Source organism: Falco peregrinus, chromosome 3 (assembly GCF_023634155.1).
Source record: "Falco peregrinus isolate bFalPer1 chromosome 3, bFalPer1.pri, whole genome shotgun sequence".
In the NCBI taxonomy this organism is placed as follows: Eukaryota; Metazoa; Chordata; class Aves; order Falconiformes; family Falconidae; genus Falco; species Falco peregrinus.
In genome coordinates, this window is record NC_073723.1 from 110699249 (window position 1) to 110722489 (window position 23241).

The following is a 23241-nucleotide window of genomic DNA, read 5'->3' on the forward strand; positions in this document are numbered from 1 at the left end:
GAAAAGGGAGGGCGTTTGCCTGACAAAGGGGAGGCGAGGCGGACGCCCGGGGCTGCCCCTCAGGCCGGCCCCGCCGCCTCCGGCTCCACAGCGCCGCCTCGTCCGCGCTGCTGTAGGCGCTGCCCGCCGCTCGCTTCACAAAATGGCCGCCCGGCGGGGCCGCGGCGAGAGGCGCCGAGGCGACAAAATGGCGCCGGGTGGGCAGCGCGGGGAAAGACGGACGATGCGCGGCTGTGGGGGCCGGGGCGGCGAGCGTGGGCTTCAGCCGTGCCAGGAGCACGGCGGAGGGGCTCCTCCTCGATGTGCGTAGCCCCTCCAGGCAGGCAGCGAAAGCGCTGCGGATGAAACCTGACCTCCCGCCCCCCCCCTCCCGCCCTTTTCTCCTCGCCGCCTTTGCAAAAGGATGCGAAAATGCCCAGAAACGCGCGTTTCCACTCGGCCCCGGCGGAGGCCTCGGCCCCCGGCCCCACCATCCCCTCACGGCACTGCTCGCAGCGACCCCTAAAATGTGGGTTTTTTTTCCCTCAGAGCATGAAGAGTTTTGGCCCAGAACTGGTCATCCCACAGCCGCCCCCTCCCTCATCACCACATGCACCCCAAGGTGGGTAGTTTTATGCCTAATTCTCTCTTCCACCTCTTTTCTCCTTCGCAGGGGTTGAAGCCACCACCTCCCGCTCTCCTCACGGCGTGGAAAATACCCAAACGCGCTTAAAAAAAGATTTCCACAAAAACCAACCCCGAAACAGCTGAGGATTGATTTATCTACTAAGCCGGAGCGGCACAGGGAAGAAGCCGTCGCTGCTCGCCTTGCTCCCCACGACAACCTGCCCGCCATTCGGTTAATTAAAAGCATACTTGGTGTGATCAGACGTGGTAATACCATAAAAAAAAAAAAAAAAGGTGTATATATATACACCCCATAACATCCAAACGCTCATTGTTGGACTCTGCAGCCAAGGTACCACATACGGTTTTTTTCTTTTATTTTGTTTTGTTTTGATTTAATGTTGCCTTACCTTTTTTCTGCCAGGCTACGTTATAACATTGCCCCTTCTTTGTTAAAAATCACATGCCTAAAATACTGCTGATTTTTCCTGGAATTACAAATTTAGGCCCATACAGATGCTCTTTTACTTCTACATATACATATATATATATATATATATATATACACACTACATATTTTCTATCTCTCTCCTTTTTCCAGGGACTGATTACAGAATATAAAATAAACCCACACACCTAAAACACTGATTTAATTATATATAATCACTGTAATTTTGGCCCATATATATGTTTGATTTTATATATATATTACCTTTGTTTTCCTCCATTGGCTTTCTACTATAATATATCCTAAAAGCAGAAGAAAAAAATGCCATCAGAAAAGGAAAAAAAAAAGAAGAAGAAAAAGAACAAAAAGTAACCCATCTCTTTTTTTACAGTCCATGGTGGAAGTTTGTGCCTGAATGTTTTATTTATTCCACAGAGATGTAGATTTTCCTTGGGAGATTTGGGGAGGTTTTTTTTAAATTGCAAGAGGAAAAAATACACCCAGAAAAACAACAATAAAAGAGAACCAAAAAGAATAATAATAAAAAAAAGACACAAACCCCAGTAACTGAAGCTGCAAATGCAATCAAATAGTCCGGATCAGACAATTCATTGCAACAAAAAGAGAGGACAAATTAGTTCAACTGAAATGGCAGGGCTTTGCTGTAGATCCGGGAGGAGGGATCAGCTCCTTTATCCCACCATCTAGCGCTCCAAACACCACCATTTTTTTTTTTTTTCCCCTGTGCTTTGTGTTGGGGTGTTTTATTTAAAGCCAAGCAGGCTGCAAAACCCTGCCGAGCCGGGGCTGCCAAAGCCATTCGTGAGCTTAATCTTTTATATATATATTTTTTTTTTTTTTTCCTCCCCTGCACGCACCCAGTCCTTGTGCAAGCCTCTCCCTTTTTGTATGTGCTTTATTGCTTGCTCCCCCCTCCCGCGGGTATAAAGGTTTCTCTCCTCTCCCCAGCTTGGCAGCTTATTCCAGAAGTTTCTACGGGGGAGGGGAGCACCCACTGCGGAGCCTTTGCCGCAGCGCCGGGCAGGCGTGGTCCCTGCCGCCGGAGGAGGAGGAGGATGCAGAGGATGCACCACCTCTCCCTGCCTGCCTCTTTCCGAGCCTCTCCCCCTTGCTAGATCTCCCCATCCTTGAAAAGGGTGTTGGGTTTTTTTTATTATTATTTTTTTCCCTCCCCCTTTGCTAAATAAATTAAAAGCAGAGATGACTCCTGATGGAGATGGATGAGGCTGGGCTCGCAGCAGTGGGGTTGCTCGCTCGCTCGCACGCACTGCCGCAGCCTTGATCTGGTTTAGTGAGGGCACCGATGGCAGGAGTGACCTTTCCGAGGCGGTGGGAGGGAGGCTTCCCCGCCGCCCGAACATGCTCCTGCCTGGAATTCATTTTAAATAGCAGGATTATTATGTTTTTATTTTCTTCCCCCCCCCCCTCCCCTTAAAGAACAGCTTGCTCTTTCAGTGATTTTTTTTTTTCTTGGTTGCCTTAGGTTGAAGCTTCCTCATGATTGTGTGTGTTTTGAATTGCGTTTTAAAATTGCCCAGCTGGAGACAAGTCTTGATTAGAGCTGGAACAATAGCTCCATTTTATTAATAATGGGAAGGATTTACAATCCTACAGCACCTTCCTTGGAAGGCTTTCAAAATCATTTGCAAACACTCACAAATGTAAGATTCCACAGCCCTTGGCTGTGAGGTGGGTAAGTATTTTAATAGTGCCACCACTAAAAATCATGTAGGTGGCAAATCTCCATTTCTGAGTGCTTAAAAAAATGCGAAATTTGTTGGGTTTTAGGGCTACAAAGCTGGGAGTAGGGGAGGTTGGTAAGTGGGGCTAGCTAAAAGCTGTAACCTAAATCTGTTCCGTGTTCTCTGTAGATGCAGAGTATTTTGCTGCGTCCTGGGAACCGGGCTGTTCCTTTTCCTCCTGCTCCGTGCAGACGGCCATGCAGCTTGCCAGAGTGAAGCTGTGGACTTGCTTGCTTGTCAGTAAACATCTGCTTATAGATTCCATCTCCCTCCCCCCCCCCCCCCTTTTTTTTTTAATTCATTAGCTTTTTGTAGTCCCCAAGTGACCTCCGTTAGTGCTGGCTCTGCTGTGGTTTGACCACAGCTTTGCATTAAAGCCGGCTGCTAGCGCTAACGTGTCTCCCTTAGAGCCAGAGTGACCTTGCTTGGGGGACTGGGCCCACCGAGTGAGTGCAGACGCTCTCCTTCGATTACCGAACCCTGCGTGCTGCTTTTTTCCAGCCCATCCCTTCCCTGACCCAGGTAGCGCAGGGCAATGTTGCAATATTAGGAGTGAAAGCTGTCTTATGCCTTATTTTTTCCCTTCTTTTTTCTTCTTTTTTTTCCTTCCCAGGGAAATACAAGATTGTTTGCATAACCCCTCTCCACAGCAGATACCTTCTTTGTAAGTATTGTAAACATGCAGCGATCTAAGAGCTGCCTGGGCAGTGGGATCTGGCCTTGCTGAGGAGCATAAGGCACAGGGTTCTGGTTGTGTAAGCGTGTGTTGTACACGGGCCACAGGAACCCACAATGTTTCTGTGGTTACTTCTGTCTGGATAGCATGAGTAGGTCCAAGGGCTTCCCCTTCCCACCGCTTACTGTTTCACAAAAGCAAAGGCTGGTGTTTCTGGAAAAAGCTCTGCTTTGTGGCCTTTAAAAAAAAGAAAAACTGCTGTGGGTTAGTCATCCTTATTTTTAAAGGAAACTGTGTTTGCCAGTCCTATCTGTGTAACGCATGTGCGTGTGAGATGTTAACTATTAGCTTTATTTGCAAAGGCTGGTAATGTGCTCTGGTTGCTGCTCTTTGGAGCGGTGCCACCGAGGCTCCGCTGAGCTTATGCTGGCAGGTGGAAAAACTGACAGTCCAGCTTTTCATACTCTTCCCTCCATTTTCCTGTTTCAGTGGCGGTACCTCTGCATTGGCAGGTGTGGAAGTGTGGAGACCCTAACAACAGTGAGCAAGGACAGATGAGCTGTCTTCTGGGGTCAATTCCAACTCCACAGAAGGAACCCTGGTAATTTATTTTTTTTTCTTGCCTGTGGTAGCTTTTACTCTAAGCTTCACTGTATCGTGTGAGAAGACTTGAGTTTGACCCTTTTGGATGCTAAAAATGGCGCTTGTTTTAAGCCTTAGTGATTTTCTGCCTTCCCTGTGGTCATATAGAAGAGCAAGCCATGCAATTAAAATGGTATAGCAAAGGACAGCTCCCTCCCCCCTTCCCCTTTCAAAAAAACCTTCCAGAGTTGTGTGCTCTTGAACTGCTGCATAGGCAGAAAACATACAATGCAGTTGTCAGCATTGTGCTGATGTGTGGCACATTTAAAAAAAAAAAAAAATACACACAAAAGGGGTGGGGAGAACGGTTGCCTCCAGGGAGTAAAACTGTGGGGCCCCTTTCCCTACAAGCGAACAGACCTACATGTGACAGTATATTACTCTTAATTTTGCTCAGGCAAACGTCAGAGGGAGCATTGCAACGTCCTAAATTGTGTTGGTGAAGATCGGGGTCCCCTTGAACTATATCTTTTTTTTTTTTTTTCTGTGAGCTTGCTCCTGTGAGATGCTGCTGCTTTATTACTTGATTCCTCAAAGTCATGCTTGCTCACTGAGGAGGAGGAAAATGCTTCCTTACTGGGTGCAATTTCTTTTGTTGTGTTGCAAAAGGTAATAAAAAGCACCTGGTGCTGGTCTCTCCGAGGTCACACATGACTTCAAGGTGCAGAGTCCCAGCAATCATTAGTGTGTGAGGAGTGTTGGGTACTGGCGCGTTCTCGTTAGCCTCCCTTAATGAGAATATTGGCATTGGTGTTGTGTGAATGCCTCTGGCTGACCAGTGGAAAGGCTCTACCCCTGCTAAGCTGGAGCAACACCTGAGAAATGCAGCAGTTCATAGCACAGCTATGACTTTATGCTTTTCTGGCAAAGATTTAGTAGGGGGTAAGTGTGAGGGGTCCAGTCCAGATGTCATACCCTACTCCCTGTGGTGCAGAGCTGGGGAAAGCGGGTGTGTGGTGTACATGAAAATTGTCAGTAGCTCCAGTGCCTAAAACCTCGCCTACGCTTGAAATAAACCAGTGTGGACAGGGATATTAATTTTATTCTCTCGTTAGGGATATGTGGGTTTGGAGATACACCTCATGCTCATCAGAGGCCTTTGCTGGCGTGGAGGTACAGCAAACCAAGGAGCTGGCTGTTTGGGATGTTTCCACATTTTTCAGGTTGGCGCACCCTGTGGGACTGGAATTACTTCTCCTTGGCAGTTTAGGACAAATGAGTAAGAATTACCTTGTGAGCACTGAACTTTTACCACCCTCTGCTTTGGACCAAAGAGTTATAGAACTACATCCGTCAGATTTCCAAGCTAAACAAAACCTGAATTTCTGGTGCCAAAAAGCCAAAACGCAAGCGATAGAAACCTCCTCTCCTCCTCCATAACGGGGGGAAACCGCAGTCTTTCAAGCTTTCTTGTTATCCCAGGGTTAAAAAGCTGCACCACGGTAAAATGAAAGCCAAAGCTAGCTGAGAAACTGTTCTGCACCGTATTGCTGGAGAGGGTTTTTGAGTGCAGCAGGTCTTGACGCACAAGTATTTTTCTTTTGTGCTTTTCTCTGGAGTGAAAGCACAATAACCATGCAGATGCACATTCAGTCTGCTTCATTTAAAACACCGTCAACTTGCTTCGGTGTCAAAATGGTGTTTGATGAAATAAAAGCTCTGACCGTGCCTGGCTCGGTATTTATTTTGTGCTGGGTGTGCTATCAATCCAATGGGGAACGTGGGGAAGAGCAGGCTTTAGCTCACAGGTTTGGACTGTGGGTTTTGTGTTAAAACCTTGTCCTGCAACACTCCAGCGTAATTCCTGGGAGTTTTCCTGGGCATTGCACACGGGGCCTTTGTGTAGAGGTAACAGAACACTTGGGTGTTAAAAATGGCAAAGTACGGGATACGGCGATCTATCCGGTCCTCGGGGATTTATATCTCTTACAGTTGTCATGTTCGGGTATCAAATCACATGGGGGTGGCTTTTTGGGGTTTTGTTTTCTTTGTTTTTTGCCTAAAATGTAATATTTTGTAGCCTGGAAGATCAAAGTCCTGCGTCTAGCTGCTGAAGTGCCCTGTGTTTGGGAAAAACCTTTGTGAGGTGAGCAGGCACAGCTCTTTGGTATGTGGTTGCATGGAAGTTCAGGGGCAAGGGGAAGCAGGGCAGAAGTGATGCCCCTGAACACAGTGAAACTGTGACGTTTCTAATTTTTCCTGACAACAGGCAAAAAAAAAAAGATATTAATTCTAATATATCTACTACCCAGTGAGCAAAAGTAGGTTCTTTCGCAGTCCTGTGACAGGATTTTTTGACAGCGCGGCTCAGCCATGGCACTGTACTCTGCTGCTGAAGAAACGTCTGTTGTTGTATAGCCAGGTATTTTAAAAACAGAAGTGTGCTTTTATATATATACAAATGGGTTCAGTGTAAACTGAATTCCAGGGGGCTCCTGAGCTGTGTTTACTGTGCTGCAGAAGCTAACCCACTGGCTACAGTGGTGGTATTTTGTGGCAGCTCCCATCCCTGGTACTGTGTGGATAAGAAGTCTAGCGGGGAAAGAGCGTTAGAAAATAAATTACTAAATACTGGGTTTCAAAAACGTGAAGGGAGGTTTCTGAACAGAGTCATCTCATTATGAAGATCTGGAGCACTAACCCTCAAAGAGGAAAGAACCGAAATCAACAGCTTTATTAATACAAATCCTATACTTTGTGTTGCTTAAGGATCCAGAACCAGGCGCTTCATGTTCAAAGCGTTACCCGCGTGTAAGCTGATATCCTCTGTCTTGGCAACAGATGAGCCCAAATATCAAGCAGCACCAATTCCTTCTTGGAGGAAATTATCCATTGCATAAAACATAATGGGTAAGCAATAAAATTAGGCCAGTAACTCAGGCTGCCTGAAAAATGCGATAAAAGCCTAGCTGGCAATTTGATATTCAGCTGCCATACTGTCATTTTAATAAATATAGTCAATGAGCAGGAAAGGCACGTAAATACATTTTATAGTGACAAGATGGTGGCTGGAGCTGGCCAGCTCGAACAAAGAAACGCTCCGAGTGTTTCTGTTGATGTCTGAGGGCTCTTGCCTGGGCAACCTACTGTTTTTCTGTAAAAAGCAAAGCAAGCTGGATGCATGCTGGACACTGGTGGGGATAATCATTGCATGCTGCTAACGTGACCACTCTAATCCATGCAAGTCCCTGGTCGATACAGCTGGCTGGTGTCCTCAGCTATGGGGAGAGGCATAATGCCTCCCTTCCCCACCTCCAGCTGCGCTGCTGCAACACGAAATGCAGAGCTACTGCTAAGCCAGAACCAAGTATAGGAAGTTACTGTCTTAGCAAATATAGCTCTGGTTGCTGTCCTTGTTCGGTATCTAATCTTTGCTTTTTTTATATGTTTGGCAAGCAGTCCTGGCGACACGTGGCAGCGAGCTCCACCACTTGGGTAAGACGCCGTGTTAAAAATGTGCAAACTTGCCTTTTCAGGTGTTGTCTGCTCCCTTCTTTGTATTGATGTTTCCTCCTTGAAGTGAGGCTGTCTCTGGCTGTGTGGACCCCAAGGATGTTTTCTGTTTCTCCTGGCCCCCCTCCCTTTTTTTTTTCCTCCAAACTGGAGAGCGGCTAACTTTATTAGCTCCTTATATGGCAGCACCATTTTCTCACGCCTTTAATGGCTTTCTTTTGATCTGTCCTGTTTTTGCTTTGCTTGATGTGAACGCAGTGTTCAAGCTGAGATGGGTTTATAACCTGCTCCCTCATTAATATATGCCCTGGCATTTTAATCCTCTCCAAGTGCCGATAAGAAACATCCAAATGTTTTAACTACGGGGTTGGCAGAGATGTCCGGAGATTGCTGGGTTCTCGGCTACGCCCACTGCACGGGCATGAGTAATTTAAATTGCACCTTGTGGTGCACCAGACCCTGCCCTTGCGTGTCCCAAAGGTGATGGTGAGCAGCTGAAGTCCCCCCTGCCTTGGCTGGCTGCCCGCCTGGGAAGGGTAGTGTGCAGGGATGCGTGTCCATGTCTCACCCCTGGATGCTCACCGTGCTGTCACTAGTGGCGGGACAGTGGGCTGGTGCGAACACGCGTCTCTTCTCCAGCAGCAAGGACAGCGTTGGTTGCTGCCATGTAAGACCAGTCCTTCGTCGAGGCCCCTTTGGCCTGCGGAGAGGAAGGTTACACTTGCTCTGGTCTCTAGGCTGGGTATGTGTTCTTTAAAATCTTCGAATGAGTTGGAGGGATCCGGTTACAGCGGCGTTGCCAGTGCGGTCGCGTGTTGCAACTGGGAACAGTTTCCCCCCAAAGTGGTTGAAAAGTATTGGGATGGTCCAGAGCTTTGTTTGCCGTCACCAGCCGGGCTTGCGCTCCTCTCCCAGCTGGCTTTCGTGTGAAGGGAGCTCTTTAAGCGCTCGTTTCAACTGTCGCTTCTGTCAACAGAGTCGATTCTATGATTCTAGGATGGCTTTGTTTGCGACAGCTTCCAACCCGTGGATGTCCCTCCCGGCTAGCCTGCTTGCAAGATGGCTGTGTGACAGCAGCGACCCTGCGTGAGGTTTCTTTGAAGGACCTGAGAGCCGCCACGGGTTTCTTGTGGCCCTTGGAGGTGCCACCCAAGCAGGGAGTGAGGGGACAAACAGTTGGAAATGCTGTTGCAGCAAGCACACTTGGTCGGAGAGGGAAGAATTCCGCCTCAAAAACCTGTTAGATGCGTGGTTTGCATTTCTTCCTCTCTAAAATAGTTGCCTGTAGAGCCCATTAAAGGTATGGACATGTAGCGACTGTCTTTGCGCTTCCGAGCAGTTAAACCAGAAAGCTAAGCCCATTTCCACGGAGATGAAACGTGCGGTGGAAAGTGCTGGTGGAGCGCCTTGGCAGTGCATTTTCTCGTGCACTTGTGGCTCCATCACGTTTTAAATAATAGATGGTTTGCTTGCAAAGAGGTGTTGGGGTTTTTCATTAATCAGTAGATCTCGGTTTGGTGGAGCAGCATAACGCCCATCATTGCTGGGGAAACTGAGGCACGGGGCTGTAGGGGATGGGCACGCAGCCACCGGCAGTGGTAGAGTTGGGGATAAGGGCCAGGTCCGCGGAGGCTCGCGTCGATGTGCGTCAGAGCCCTGATTAAACCCAGAGATTTGCATGTTTGTTAAGCCACCTATAGCTTGATGACTTTGCCCAGTTGTCGAGGTGGACTTGTTGCCAGAAGGTTACAGCGGCCCCAGGCAGAGCCTGGCCAGACCGGGTGGCAAAGGCAGCAAAGTTGAGCACCACTCGCTCGCCCCGACAAATAAAACGTGGTTTTAATCAATAGGAAAGCGCCGTCGGGAGCCTTCGGCCAAGGGAAATACTGAAATATCAGGCTGCTCTCAGTGGTGAAAGCAGCTAACTGGCTTCCAAAAAAATGCTCGCGGCCCTGGGTGCGTGTCTACTTTTATCCTGACCTCAGACTGCTCGGAATCTTGCAGCGGTAATCGGTTCAGATATTTTCCTTTTCCAGTATAGAGATAGGTGGGTTTTATCCACGCAGAGGCACATTTTGGTGGAAAACCAGACCCTTTGGGTTGAAAAATGTGTGATTCCACGTTGCAGAGCCACCTTCTGAGCAGGGACAGGGTGCAACGTGCGAGTCAGTTAACTGCTGGGAGCAGGGTAATACTCGCAATGAGCATTTTCTTCACCCCGTCTTAATTAAAGAGCTCTGCAAAACCCCGTGGGGAGAAGGGGGTGACCCGGCTGCTCCCGACGGTGGGAGTTTCTTTCGTGCAGTTCTCAGGGTGAGGTGGCCTCCCCGTTTTGGTGGCAGGAAGTAGTTTGGGCCACTGGGAGGATTCGGTGACCCCCTTCCCCGCTCGCAGTGGGGACCAGCACCACCAGCCCCACTTGGGGTTGCCTATAGCGCCGAACTTTGGAGCCATCACAGATGCACAGAGCTATAGGTTCCCAGGAGTAAAGATGGTCTGTGCCTTGGGATGGGGGGGGATCCCTACGGCCCCCCATGCCTGGCTGGGACCCCCCAGCTGGGAGAATCACGAGCCTCCAGCCTGGGTGCAAGTGGGGTGCTGCTGGTGGGACCTTGCCCTTGCATTGCAGCCCCCTATTTCTGGGGTTTTTTTTATTGCATTGTAACTCCTTTATTATTTTTTGCATAGCATCCCATTATTTTTTGCAGTGCACCCCCTTTTTTAGCAGTGTGCCCCCTTTATTTTTTGCATAGCCCCTTTATTTTTAGCAAGGCACCCCCCTTTATTTTCAGCAGTGCACCTCTTATTTTTAGCAGTGCCCCCCCCCCTTATTTTTTGCATAGCACCCTGCGTTTTGCAGGGCACCCCCTTATTTTTAGCAATGGATCCCTTTTTTTTTTGCACAGCAGCCTGCTTTTATTTTTTTGCACAGCACCCATTTTCAACAGTGCACCCTCTTTATTTTTTGCATAGCACCCCATTTTTAGCAACTCACCCCCCTTATTTTTAACAGTGCACCCTTCTGCACAGCAGCCTGCTTTTTGCAGTGCACCCCCTTTGTTTTGCACAGCACCCCGCTTTTAGCAGTGCACCCTATTGATGTTTTGCACAGCACCCATTTTCAGCAGTGCACCCTGTTATTTGCAGTGTGCCCCCTTCGTTTTGCAGTGCACCCCTTTGTTTTGCACAGCACCCTGCTTTTAGCAGTGCACTCCCTTTATTTTTTGCAGTGAGCCCCCTTTGTTTTGCACAGCACCCTGCTTTTAGCAGTGCACCCTGTTGATGTTTTGCCCAGCACCCATTTTTTGCTGTGCACCCCCTTTATATTTTGCAGTGCACTCCTTTGTTTTGCACAGCACCCCGCTATTAGCAGTGCACCCTGTTGATGTTTTGCACAGCACCCATTTTCAGCAGTGCACCCCCTTTATTATTTTTTGCAGCGTACCCACTTTGTTTTGCAGTGCACCCTGATGTTTTGCACAGCACCCATTTTCAGCAGCGCACCCTGCCGATGTTTTGCACCGCACCCACTTCCAGCAGCGCACCCCCTTTATGCCTCGCAGCGCGCCCCGGCCCCAGCAGCGCGCCCCTCGCCGGTTCGCAGTGCAGCCGCCCGCGCCCCCCGCGCAGGCGCAGTCCCGCCGCCCCCCCGCACGGAGCGGGGCGTTGCGCGGCCTCGCTCCGCCCCCGCCGCCGGGCCCGCGGCGCGCGCCCCGGGGCGCAGTGCGCCTGCGCGGGGGCCCCCGTGTGGCGCTGTGAGAGGCGCGGGGAAGGGGAGGGGGGGGCCGAGCGGAGCCGCCAGAGGAGCGGGAGCGCGGAGGGGGGGAAGGAGGAGGCGGCGGCGGGGGGGGGGCGCCGCGCTGCCGCTGACGGAGGAGGAGGAGGAGGAGGAAGCGGGAGCGAGCGAGCGAGGGCCGCGGCGGGGGGAGGCCGGGAGGAAGAAAACCCGCGGCGGAGGGGGAGCCCGCCGCCCGCCAGCCGGCCCGCCAGCCAGGGGGCCCCCCCGGAGGGGATGGTGTCGTCCGCCGCCGCCGCGGCGGGGGGAGGCAGCCGGCGGCGCTGAGGGCGGCAGGGCCCCGCGGCGGAAGAGGCGGAGGGCGGCGAGGAGGAGGCGGAGGAGGAGGCGGCGGCGGGCGGCGAGCGGCGGCCGGCAGCGCTGCGCGGGGGGAGGCGGCGGCAGCGGCCGGGAGCCGGGGCAGGGGCGGCGGGCTCGCCCCGCGCCGCGCAGCATGGTCCGGGAAACCAGGCACCTCTGGGTGGGCAACTTGCCGGAGAACGTGCGTGAGGAGAAGATCATCGAGCACTTCAAGCGGTGAGTGGGAGCGGGGGGGGGGTCCCCGCCGGTCCTTCCCGCGCCTCCGGGTCGCCCTCCCTGCCCTTCCCCCGGGGAGGCCCTTTCCGCGGCTCCCCTCTCGCTCGGCGTGAGGAAAATCGGGAGGAAAAAACCTCCCGAACACCGTAAAAAGCGAAGAGAGGGGAGAGGAACGCGGGGGGACGGCGGCTCCCGCGGCCTGTGGAGAGGAGGAAAACAAAATCGCTGTAAATAACCCCGCGCCATGGCCGGGGCCGCCCGCCGCTCAGGGACGCGCGGGGAGACCTGCTGGAGCGCAGGAAAAACCGTAATAACACCGAAAAATAACCCATAAAAATACGGAGGAGCAGCGTGTCGAAGCTCGGCTTTCTGCACGGAGTGGATTTCATGCCGAGGGGGGTGCGCGGTGTCTCGGAGGCAGCCTTAAGCCTGGCCATCTTGCCGCTTTCTTTTTCTTTTTTTTTTTTTTTTTAAATAATTAGTCAACGTTTGGAGTTTTCTCTTTTTATTTTGGTGCCTTTTTACTGTGTTTTGCTCCGCTTGGAGCCACGTCGGTCCTCAGGATGCTGCGTCCCCCCGAGGTGCGGCGGGCGGTGGGAACCCCAGCGCCTGCAGCTGCAAAAGCGTGACTCTTAAATAAATAAAACCACACAAACCCACGGAGAAAACACCGGATCCCTCCACGCGGGAAGGGCTTTGGACTCGTTATATTGTCGTGTTTTTTTTTTTTTTTATTGCATAGATTAATTCTGCTCATAAGGAAGTAGTAGCTGTTTGCATGGTTGTATTTTTTTTTCCTCCCTTCGGCTTTTCGCGGGAGAAGGAGGAGGAGGAGGAGGCGGCTTCTCCCCCGCTGCCTCAGCAACACCTTTTTCCTCGGGAAATGCTCTTGCACAAAGTTGATGCTCGGTACCCTACGCCGGAAGCTTTTTTTTTTTTTTTTTAGGGAAAAAAGAAGGTAACGAGGCCAGAATGGCCGCTCAGCTCCCGGCCCCTCCAGCCAGGGTGTTTTAATCCTTCCCTATCCCCCGAAAAAAAAAAAATTTTTTTTGAAGCTTCCTTTAATCTTCCTGCGTCGGAAAAATGACGGAGCGTCCTTAATAATGAGTCACCATGGGAAAAATAGATGCGGTGACACCGAGCGGAGGGAGGAAGGTCCCTGCTGCCCCGGCTCCTGCTTGCCTGCCGCTGCCGAGGGGGCCGGGGGGGACTCGGATCCCACCTCCCCGCTGCCACAGCCACCACGCTGGTGGGACCAACTGGTCTCTGAAATGGCGGCGAGGCCCCAGTTGGGGCCAGGGGGGGTTGGGGTCACCCTGGGTGTGTAGGGAGGACCCCCCGGGGGGTCTTCATCCTCCTGGCCTGTGCTGCGGCAGCAGCAAAGCCCCTGTCCTCGGCATCATCGGTGCTTAGAAAACTGTCCTGGTTTAATCGAGCTTCGCCTTTTATTTTCTCCCCTGAGCTCAGAATCACCACTTTGCCTGTGCCAGAGCGCGGGATGGTGGCTCTGCGTTCAAGGTGGCTTGGCTTGTCTGCCAAGTCCAGGTTACGTGACCCAGTGTTGTACAAAGGCAGGGTTTTTGGGGAAAGAAAACCTGCTCTGGGGTTGGTTGTCAAATTGCAGGCATGGTTAGCTAAAGGGATAGGTACTCAAAAGTGGAAATTTGACTTTCCTGGGTCTTACTTTGTCCAGTCCTCCTCCTTTTGTAAGATGTATTAAAGCAGGAAAAAAGTTGCTATGGTACTGTTGCTTAGAGATGGATGGGAAAAAATGGCAGGCGCTGAATCGTTAATTACCTTTTTTTTTGGTTGTTTTTACCTTCATGAGTTTCAGTCGGAGGTTTGGGAAGGAGATTTGCAGCCAGGCACACCCCCCCCCCCCCTTTCATTTCTGCAGTTTCTCACTGGTTTTGAAAACTGATTTTTAGCCGGGATTGATGTGTTTGGGTGAGGCTGATGTCACGCAAGTAAACAGAGTTAAAACATGCTTCAAAACATTTGGCTGTGGGTGCAGGTACTAATGCATGGGGGGGAAACGACATGCTGCCCCCGTAGCCCTTTTGGGGATGTAAACAGCTGAATATTGGCGGTGGGAGAAGCGGTGTGTGTTGAGCTGGGTTTCAGGCTCAATGTATAGGTGCTGTAGGTGGACAATGGAGCAGGGCTTCCTTTGTATGCTGGTACCCGCCTGGGGGAAGGGACACATGTTACACAAGGATTGCATGGCGTGGTGGGTATATCCATAGGGAAGGCGGCTGCTGGAGCGTGGAGGTGGGATGTGGAAGGCTCCTCCTTGGGAAGGACAATTTAGTTTGGAGAGAAAGTCTTTTCAGGTGGAGCTGGGCTTGGCGAAACCCGGTTCCCACCCATCCCCCAGCTTGAGAACAGGGTGAACGGTGCACGGGGAGGCTGAGCCATGGGAGCAGGAGGAAGAATTCGGGGAAATACCGCCTAAAATTTCAGCTGGGGTGCGCCCGGGAATACTGTGACCCCCGAAGCCTCTCTGCAACCCACGGGAGTGTTTGTTTTTCCACTTTGCTTAGGAAATACTGTCATTTCCATATTAAAGCCTATATGCAAGTGGTGTTGTTGTTGCACAGTCTCTGCTAGGGGCAAGTTTGAGAAACACAACCATTTTCCTACTAAAGAAGCAAAAATTCGAGGAAGACTCCTAAAACTTAAAACCCAAAGGGTGTGTTCAATGTGAGGGGTTTGCTGGTTCTCCTCCCCCCTTCACTGAAGCAGTTACTGCGGGAACCTTGCTTGGCTTTGCAATCTCACAAGTAAATTCTTCTAAGGGATGAATTAAGATGAAAAAGGCATTTTTGCAGAAACTGTGGGGTTTTTTTTAGTTTAGTTTTGTTTTTGTTTTTGTTTTTTTTTTAAAAAATGCTCCTGATCAGTTTTGTTTCATGTGAATTGAAATAATGTTCTCTGTTTACAAATCCTCCTCTCAAATTAGACGCTATTGAAGCTGGTCTCAAGAAGCACTGGCTTATGCGAGCAGTGGTATTTTTTTCCTTAAAATCCCTTTTTTTAAAAATTTATTGCCTTGATAGGAAAGGAGGTTGCAAAAGAATGGTTTTCGGTGCATTTTAACAAGTTGAAGTTGTTACAGCCTTTCAGTTTTGTACCCAGATACTGCCTCTTAAAAAGCTTCTATTTCATGTGCCCTCTTTTCTTTCAACTGGAGTTACTAAGGCATTCCCAAGTGCGAAAGCAGTCGGTGCCGGGTTGGAGGTCCACTGTTAAGATGGAATAAGTAGCAGATCTGTGTTGGGATATGGGAGCCGAGAGCTTGGTGCTCGGGGAAGTGGTGGTAGCAATCATTTGGGTTCACCTAATCAATGCTGTCTTGACTAGCAGGAAAAAAAGAAGTCGTTCACCATCACTGAAACAGATGCTCGGCAGCTTGCAGAACAAGGTGACTAAATATAGTAACAGTTGTCCCCAGCGCAAGTGCTGGCCTTCTATATTCTCCCCCCGCCCCGCGTTTTCTTTCAGTTATCTTAAAGAACATGGCTTTGCCCCTTTATTGGTGTTTTAAAGGGCAAAGAGGAGTAAAAGCCTCTTAATTATGAAGCACATGACTTTGGTATGCCATCTCCTATTCTGTGGGAGAGTTATGACGTTCAGAGTGGCAACCAAGGCTAGGAGAAGCCCCGGGTTTCAGGAAACAAATGCGCGACTTGAAAATTGTTGGAAGTAAATTGTGTATTGGAGCAATCTCAGCAAAGACAAATAACTGTTAAAAAATTATTTTTTTGGGGGGGGGGAAATGGGCTTTTCCTGGCTTCAGCTTGTTCCAATTTCTGTTTTTGAGGAGATGCATAGGACACCTTCTGGAAAAGGGGTTTGCGTTTTAAACACAACCTCTCTGAGGAGTTGCTGTACAGAAAACTAGCATAACAACATTTGTTTTCAGTAACTTCTAGAAAACATTTGGTCAGTTCACAAGACCATGTTTTGTCTTGATGCCTGGGAGTGTAAATTCAGCCCGGGAGAGTGAAATTTCCCTGCTCCCTATGTCCCTGCTGTGGACTGAGGTGGAGTAGAGGGCTTTTCGGTCAGATGTGCACATTCTGAGCAGTGAGGATTGCTGCTGGTGGGCTGGCTTGGAGCGCTGAGAAGAAAAGCCTGCGTGCCTGTTGAGGGTGATGGCTGCTAGGACAGCACTGTGTCTGGTGCCTCTCAGCCGCCTCTGATGCCGGCAGGTCTTGCAGTGCCCTTCCACGGGGACGGGCTTCAGTTGGAAGGAATAGTGCTCCTGGTTTTCTAGTAAAACTCTCAAATACATTCCCAGGCTTTCATTGCTTACAATCGTGTAGTAGTTCTTGGTACCGTTTAGGATGCAAACACATGGATGGTTATACTACATCAGCTTTGCATATAGAGATCTTTATCCAGATGTATTTTTTTTTTAAGAAAAATACAGAAGTTTTCCTCTGTTTTCTTTCTCGAGTCATACAATTTTTAAGTGATGGTATTTTCATAGATAAGGTACCAGCCGTTTCAGTTCAGAGACTTTGAAGGGAGGGGGAAGGTAAAATTTATGCCCATGCTTTGCTGAAGCAATGTCTAGAATACTGGGTGGTATCAGGACTTGTTTGTACTGTGTTTTACAGGTCCCTCCAGTAAGGTAATCTTAGTTTTGCAGAACATAAACCCCAAGAAGATCACGGGAGGACATTTGGTTGGGGGATTAGGGCAAGGGGATTAAATTAATTGCCCAGAATCAGAAGGGAAAGGAAGGTGTGGAAGACACGAGGTGAGTCCTGCCTCCTTGAGTCTCAGTCTGTTCCCAGTGAAAGTTGGCCTTGTGCTGGGTGTAGGTTTGTTGATTGGGTGGCTGACTGGGGAGATGGTGGTGCTGGTACTGGTGGCGGCTCACGTCTTTGTTTTTGGCTAGATCTCCTTTAATTCTATTCCTAATACTGATTCACCCAGTGCCACAAAGCAGCACAGGCATCACCTCCATGGTGTACCGGGGACGTTACGAGCAGCGTTTGTCTGCAGCCACCTACTTCTTCCCCTGAGCCTGAGTCACACGGAGGATGGCTCATCAACAGCTGAAGATTCATGAATCCTCTGGCTGCTCCGGATTCTGCTCTTTGCATGCACTTGAGGTGGCAGCTTGGTGACGCCACGCTGGTTGAGGAAATGCCTATATAATTATTTCAAAGAAACTTAATGAAAAGCCGCAAAGAGTGTAGATTTGGACTAAGCTTCTATTAAGTGTTTTTATATGCTTAGCTGTGTTAGATAAGTTGGTGTCACTTGGTCACAAAATTCTGTCGTCTGCTGAGCCTTTTTGGCATTGTTTCTTCTCTGAAGTTTCTTCAAAGGTCCTGGCTATGTTTATTTGTGATTTGATGAGAGCAGCCTCTGTTGTCACTGAGCCGTTCCAAAGCGACATTGGCTTTTGGTATTTCTTGTCCTTACTCTAAATTCCTTTGGTACAATGATAAAGTAATCCTAGCACCCTTTCTTGCAGACTGCGAGGAAGCAGTCTCACGTGTTGAGAATTTACCAGTTCTTGCGAGGCTTGTGGAGGTACTAAATTCATTCATCAGGTTAGAACAGGGGACGAGAAAGGGCTTAAATTTGTTTTGTGATAGCCTTGTTGGCTGTTGGTTGGGGTTTTTTTTTCCCCCTCCTTGCTTTTCATAGGACAGAAAGTCATGCCAAGTTCTCTGGCAAATGACCTTATTGCCGTCTTAAGGTGCTTCCAAAATTAGGTCCTTGTCTTCGCTGAGGGCGAAGAGGCGCTAGCTGGCTTTTCATAAAAAAGGAAGTAAATATCCAAATGAGCAGAGGGCAGGTTACAGATTTTGGACGAGTTGGTGAGTCAGGATGAACCTGGGGCTCCTCGGGCGTTTTGTTTTCATGAGCTGAGGTGTTGCAACAGCTGTCTTGCTGTTGCGGTGGTTTCACACTGTTGTCAGCTTCTGAAGAGGAGGAGAAGATGCCTTCTGCACATGAGGATGCACCTGAGAAGTAACAAGTATCAAAACAGTCTCCTGAAGATGTTTGGGGAAGGGGTAGAGAGCTGAGGGTCACTGGTCACTGGTGTGAGGCTATTAAAGGTTTTGGGAGAGTTGCTGGCAACAAGGATGTAAGCTGTTAAGCTGCTGGTGGGGTGGATACGTTCTGGTTTGGGTAGCTACCAAAAATAAGCACTTATGAGATGTTTTGCTTGTGTTTTTTATTAAGTTCAGTGAACTTGCTGAGGTCTGAGAACGCCCTGAAGCCAAAGACTGCAAGGGCAAACATTCCTAAACAATGAACTGAGGAATAAACTAGAAAATATGATTACTCTCCATAATAAGATTCTGAGTTTAGCTGCATCTTCAGCATGCCGATTTAGAAATCTCGTGGGAGGAATATGAGCCTGAAGATGGAAATTCAGTGTACAACCAGCCTCGCGGCTTACCTTTGCATGAGTCTTTGTAGTGTTCTGAAGACTACTTGAACAGTTAATGAAAATCAGACAAAAGCTGCTTTCCCTGCCCCCCCTGCCGCCCAAGCTAAGGAGTCAGTAGTGTTTCCCACCTGGTGATTGTACACACCAGGGTAGCGCAGGAGGTTTCGCCTTTCTGTCTGCCTGGTGAGTAATGGCAGCTCTGGTCTCTCCTCGGGTCTGAAAAAATGTCTCCGGTGCTGTTCTGCAGTAATATATTAAGATGTGATGACGACTTCTGTATGATGAATAAAACACAGCAACAGCTTTGTTTTCTGCATTTCCATAGTTATTGTTTTACCTACTAACACTCTGTAATTGTCCCGTGCAATCTGTAAAATCCTGCGTGTGAAGATAACATCCTTTAGTAGAAAAATAAACGTTGTTGCAGACTTTTCATAAATATACTGGGATTTATTCCAGGGCCTGCTGCTGCCTGATCTATGAGCAGGATAGTTTGAATATGAAGGCAGTGCCTCTGAATGCACTTGAAACAACATCCTTCTTGGGCTGGATTTTTTTGGAAGTGTGTCCTGCAGCATGGCATGTGGCTGGCTCTGTGCTATAGTTTGTATATTCGTGCCTTGTCCGAGGTCCAAATGCTCATGGTGACTTGGGTGAGAATGCAGCAGAATTCGGATGTGAAAGGAACATCAATTTTCCGCTCAGACAAACTAATCATGGGAGAAGAGCAGCAGTCTTGTCTTAATGACCGCTTTCTGTTTAAAGACTCGGGCAGCTTTTAAGAACAAAAGGGAGCTTTTTTGCTTCCTTTTTCTTCCCCTTTTTAATTAAGCTTAGCAACATAAAATTTAAAGTGCTTTTTTCGTGGGATTTTTTTTTTGTTCGTTTGGGGTTTTTTGTTTTGTTTTTGTTTTAAGTGCACTTAGATCTGAAGCTTGAGCTTCCAAATCTGATGAGAGTGCCTTGAACGCACTCTCATCTCCACTGAATGTCTCTGGAAGGAGTGTGAATAGATGATCTGCACTGCTGTCTGTTGGATACCGATGGCTACAGGTGGCGAGGAGACAGTGCTGACTTGTGTGTGTGTGTGTGTGTTCCTCTTGGATATTCCTCTATCCAAATAGACGAGCTTGCATGTCTTTTGTTATCCCCTGATGTGGTAGGAAATCAGAGCTGGGTTCAAACCAGGTTCTTGTCACAAAGGTGGCCAGGCATCCAATCAAAGCTGGGTTTGAAATGATCCTTTAGCTCAATAAAAATACTATTGCCAGATTTTAAGTTTGGTGGGGTTTTTTTGGCAAGTGGTGAATCACCTTCAGTTTTCTTCCAGGTATAGAACTGAGCTGGTGGGGTTTTCCGTCCATGGGATTCATTGAGAGTAACCCAGTGTCCCTGTCAGAGATTTCCCCAACTGCAGTGTATGTGTCTTTGGTGAGATGCTTGCCGCTTCCGCACGGCACAAAGCACGGAGCTGTGGTCCATCTGCTCTTGCCGCTCGTGTGAATACCTCCCGTCCTCATTAATAGTGACGGCTGCCAAAAAGCGCATAGAGGCTTATTTAAATGTTCCCTCTTTAGGCTCTCTGTGGCAGCTGTGGGTGACGTGTAATAGTTAATAGGGCAAAATAAGAAAAATAAATTGCCAAGTTGTATGTTTAAAGTAGACATCTTTGGAGGAAAAAACTCTTCCGGCCTCATTAGTGTCCTAACTGTGAGGAGAATAAAAGCTCAGGATGGATAAGTATCTCCCTTTGTATATATAATCAACATCTGATTTAATTTCAGGGGCTCTGTACTTGTATGTGTGAGACACTGCTCTTGGAAAGCCAGCTAAATACGCATCTAGACAGCTAACGATCTGCACAGTAACCTCATTGTAATCAAAGTTTAAATAAACCTTTGGTCTTTCTTGACTCTAAAACAACTCATTGGAAGTGTTAGTAGCAGAGAAGCCTTGCCACGTTTAAAAAATAAAAATGACTTCAACACTGATGTTGTAGATGATAGGCTGGTTGTGGGTACAGTGAGATACACCGTTTTTTGGCAGCAGCTGAGCTCAGGAAGCCTCTCTTCCTCTGCATCCATTCAGAGATTACAGTCCCTTGGCTGTGTTGGCAAGGCATGCTCTTGCCTAGCTTGTGTTTTTTGAAAACAAGCATTTGAAGGTGAAGCTGGTGACTGGAATGGCATAAAATGAGGAAGCATCTTCCCTGGTGGTGATGGTGATGTGCCTGGTTGTGTTGCAGATGGGGTGGTGTACCTGGCTGTGTCTTAACTGCAGGAGGAGCGCTGTTGGTTGGTAGTACCCCTACACCTCGAGAGAAGGGCTTGCTGAATTCTGTGCTGTGGCCGGCTCCTAAAACTGCAGTGAGAAACATTTCGGCGATGAAATTCAAGCTAGCCAGTTTTCATCTTAGCTTAGCGAAACCTTGAGTTCAAGTTGCATCGAAAGAAAAGCCATTAAAATCTGGCTGGCTAAGGAGCTCAGCTGTGGAAAGTTTTAAGCTCTTACTGATGGAGAAAGCGCCTAGAGCACAGGTAGTCACTGCAGACGGAACACCTGAGTGTGTGCTGGGCGCTTGTCAGCAGGGAATATTGATTTCCTTGGGCTGATGCCTGGCTCACGACGAGTATTGTGCTGCCAGTTGGTTTAGTCACAGGACCAAGCACTTTCTCCAGGGCGATGGTAGCAGTGAGTCACGAACCAACGCAGTAACATTTGCACATCTGTGTTTGGGTGACTGGCTGGTGTGGCAGTACGGGAGTGGCTGGGCAGCTTGAAGACAGGGCTTTGTGGAAGAGGCTGGACTGGCTGGGAACTGACTTTTTTTTCAGAGTGGTGGGGCATTTTTTCTTCCCTGGTTTCAAGGTGGTAACCTTTCAGGAGTAGTAGGTGAGCTTTTGGGGTTGGTGGCCTGACTGCGAGTCCTTGGATCTGTCACTGCTTTCTATCAGAAATTAACTTCAAATTGTTAAAGCTGTTGACTGAGTTGAAGCTGGTCCCTCATTCAGATCTAGTTGTGGTTCGAAGGAGAAGAGCAATCCTGTCACTTGGGATGGTCTAAGAGACTGCAGACAGATAAACTTGATTTTCTTGTGAAATAACCATTTCCTGGAAAATGTACAAAACCTTGGAGAAGAGGTTGTAAAGTTTGTGTTTTACTGGAGAAGTATGAACCAGTGAGCACCAAGACTTACGAAGCCTTAAGATGATACATATTTAAAGTACTCTGCAGCATGGCAGCGAGACCATAATGTTATGACTCTGCATTTTCCTCCATCTGCTGCCGAATACATGCAAAGCAGGGTTTGGAGGAGCAAAACTGAGATGGGGAATTACCCTTTCATGTAAGAATGAAAAACTTGATTAATCAAGAGATTCTGCTACAGTTGTGATGCAGTGTGTTCTTAAAATCGAATCCAAACAAATCCTAAAATCAGTCATGCAAAAGAACAGGCTTGAGCAATTCCTCTGCAGAAAGCATTTAGTGTAGCCTATCGCCACCGGTATTTTTGAAGCAAATCTGCAGATTATGCTTTAAGCTGGAAGAAAAAATGCTGTGGAGATGGAATTCAGCAGCTCTGTCTCTAGCATGTAGTAACGTGATACTGCACATCTGTGTACGTAGGTTGGTGGATAAAGAATCACAGTGCACTGTGCTTGATACAACACAACTGAACATGCAGGGTGTCTACAAATTTTTGTAACCTTTTCAGACTTCTACGAATTTATTCTGATCTGCTTGGAGAGCAAGACTGATGTGATCTTGCTGTGCATATGTATCTTCCCTAATGAATTTTGAACCCATTAGCCAGTTTCAGCTAAACTTAAGGGCGAAGGGTGTACTCACAGTCTCAGAGATACGACGTTCCTTGGTGTTTTGTGAAAACAAGCGGTTTTAATAGAGGAGAGAGACCTGATTAGTGGCCCCATGGAGAGAAAAGCTGCAGTGAGAGTGCAACCCTTATTAGACATTAAAGAATCCACATGGGAGAGAAGTGTTCCTGACCGTGGGAAAAGCTGCAGTGGGAACTGGCAGTTATTGGATGTGGAGAATTCGACCTCAAGACATGCATCCATAAGAAATGAGTCTTCATTATTTCTGCTCACAAAGGCACTTTGATTTCTTTTTTTTAAATAATGTATATACCAGTAAGCCCTGCTACAGATGCTTGTATGCTTTTTCTTAATTGTACAGGAGTGGCAACTAGGAAAAGTTCCTTAATAACAGAGCTGCTGCCTCTTCTCTGGCTGGCTGAGGTGGCCATGCGAACGAGGAACTTGTATCGTTGAGCTACATTTACATGGCTTTAACTTGGTAGTTTTGTGTTAAGCCCTTCATTACAGTTCCGTCAGGATTTGCTTTCTGACTGCAGCCTGCGGACTGTCTGATGCAATGCTGGGCTCGCCTGACGTTGCAGGCAGCGGAACTGCTGACTTGGGCGAGGATATTAAATGTAGCCCAGCTAGATGTTGCATGGAGTGCTGAGGTCAAGCTGAGGCTTTTTTTTATTCATACAGCTTTGTGTAATCCCACTGTCCAAAGCATGGATTCCTCTCCCCCTCTGTCGTCTTTGTCCTAGGTGGAAATGTTGCTAGGACTCCTTTTGAATGTTGTGTCGTGTTGTCAGGGTGTTGCGGTGGAACTGATCAGTGTCTCAGGGAATGAGCATGTCTGTATTCTAAGTTTCACCTTAGAATTTTTTGTCGTGGGCGTTGTAGAAAAATTTCTTGGTATGTTGACTGTTGGAAGAAATAGTTGTTAACCGACAGTAGCAGACGTGAATAAACTTTTCGATATTCTCTTTCTTCCCTCTCTGGTGTACATAAGAAGTTCATTTGTATATTAATACCTCAGCAGTATCCAAATGGTGACTTTGCAATAAAGACATAAATTAAGATGTTTTAATTAGGAAC

At 48.4% G+C, this 23241-nt stretch overlaps 1 protein-coding gene and 1 long non-coding RNA gene across 24 annotated transcripts in view; both read left to right on the plus strand.

Annotated features, from left to right (window-relative positions):
- The first annotated feature begins 27 nt into the window (after positions 1–27).
- LOC106112580 (uncharacterized) lies at positions 28–9064 on the plus strand. Of its 23 annotated transcripts, none has more exons than XR_008746329.1 (11): positions 41–302; positions 653–958; positions 2559–3053; positions 3431–3481; positions 3983–4094; positions 5191–5298; positions 6156–6221; positions 6845–6985; positions 7535–7570; positions 8228–8330; positions 8565–8901. It is a non-coding gene; the product is annotated as an uncharacterized LOC106112580 (long non-coding RNA). The 23 variants fall into 23 exon arrangements; XR_008746330.1 differs by having other exon boundaries at positions 8585–8901; XR_008746324.1 differs by having other exon boundaries at positions 42–302; positions 8231–8330.
- A 2373-nt stretch (positions 9065–11437) lies between these two features.
- SPEN (spen family transcriptional repressor) overlaps positions 11438–23241 on the plus strand; it is a 71026-nt gene continuing 59222 nt past the window's right edge. Inside the window, 1 exon segment of the mRNA XM_055798899.1 lies at positions 11438–11900. Within this exon segment, the coding sequence (XP_055654874.1) occupies positions 11818–11900 (83 nt within the window). The 5' untranslated portion in view covers positions 11438–11817.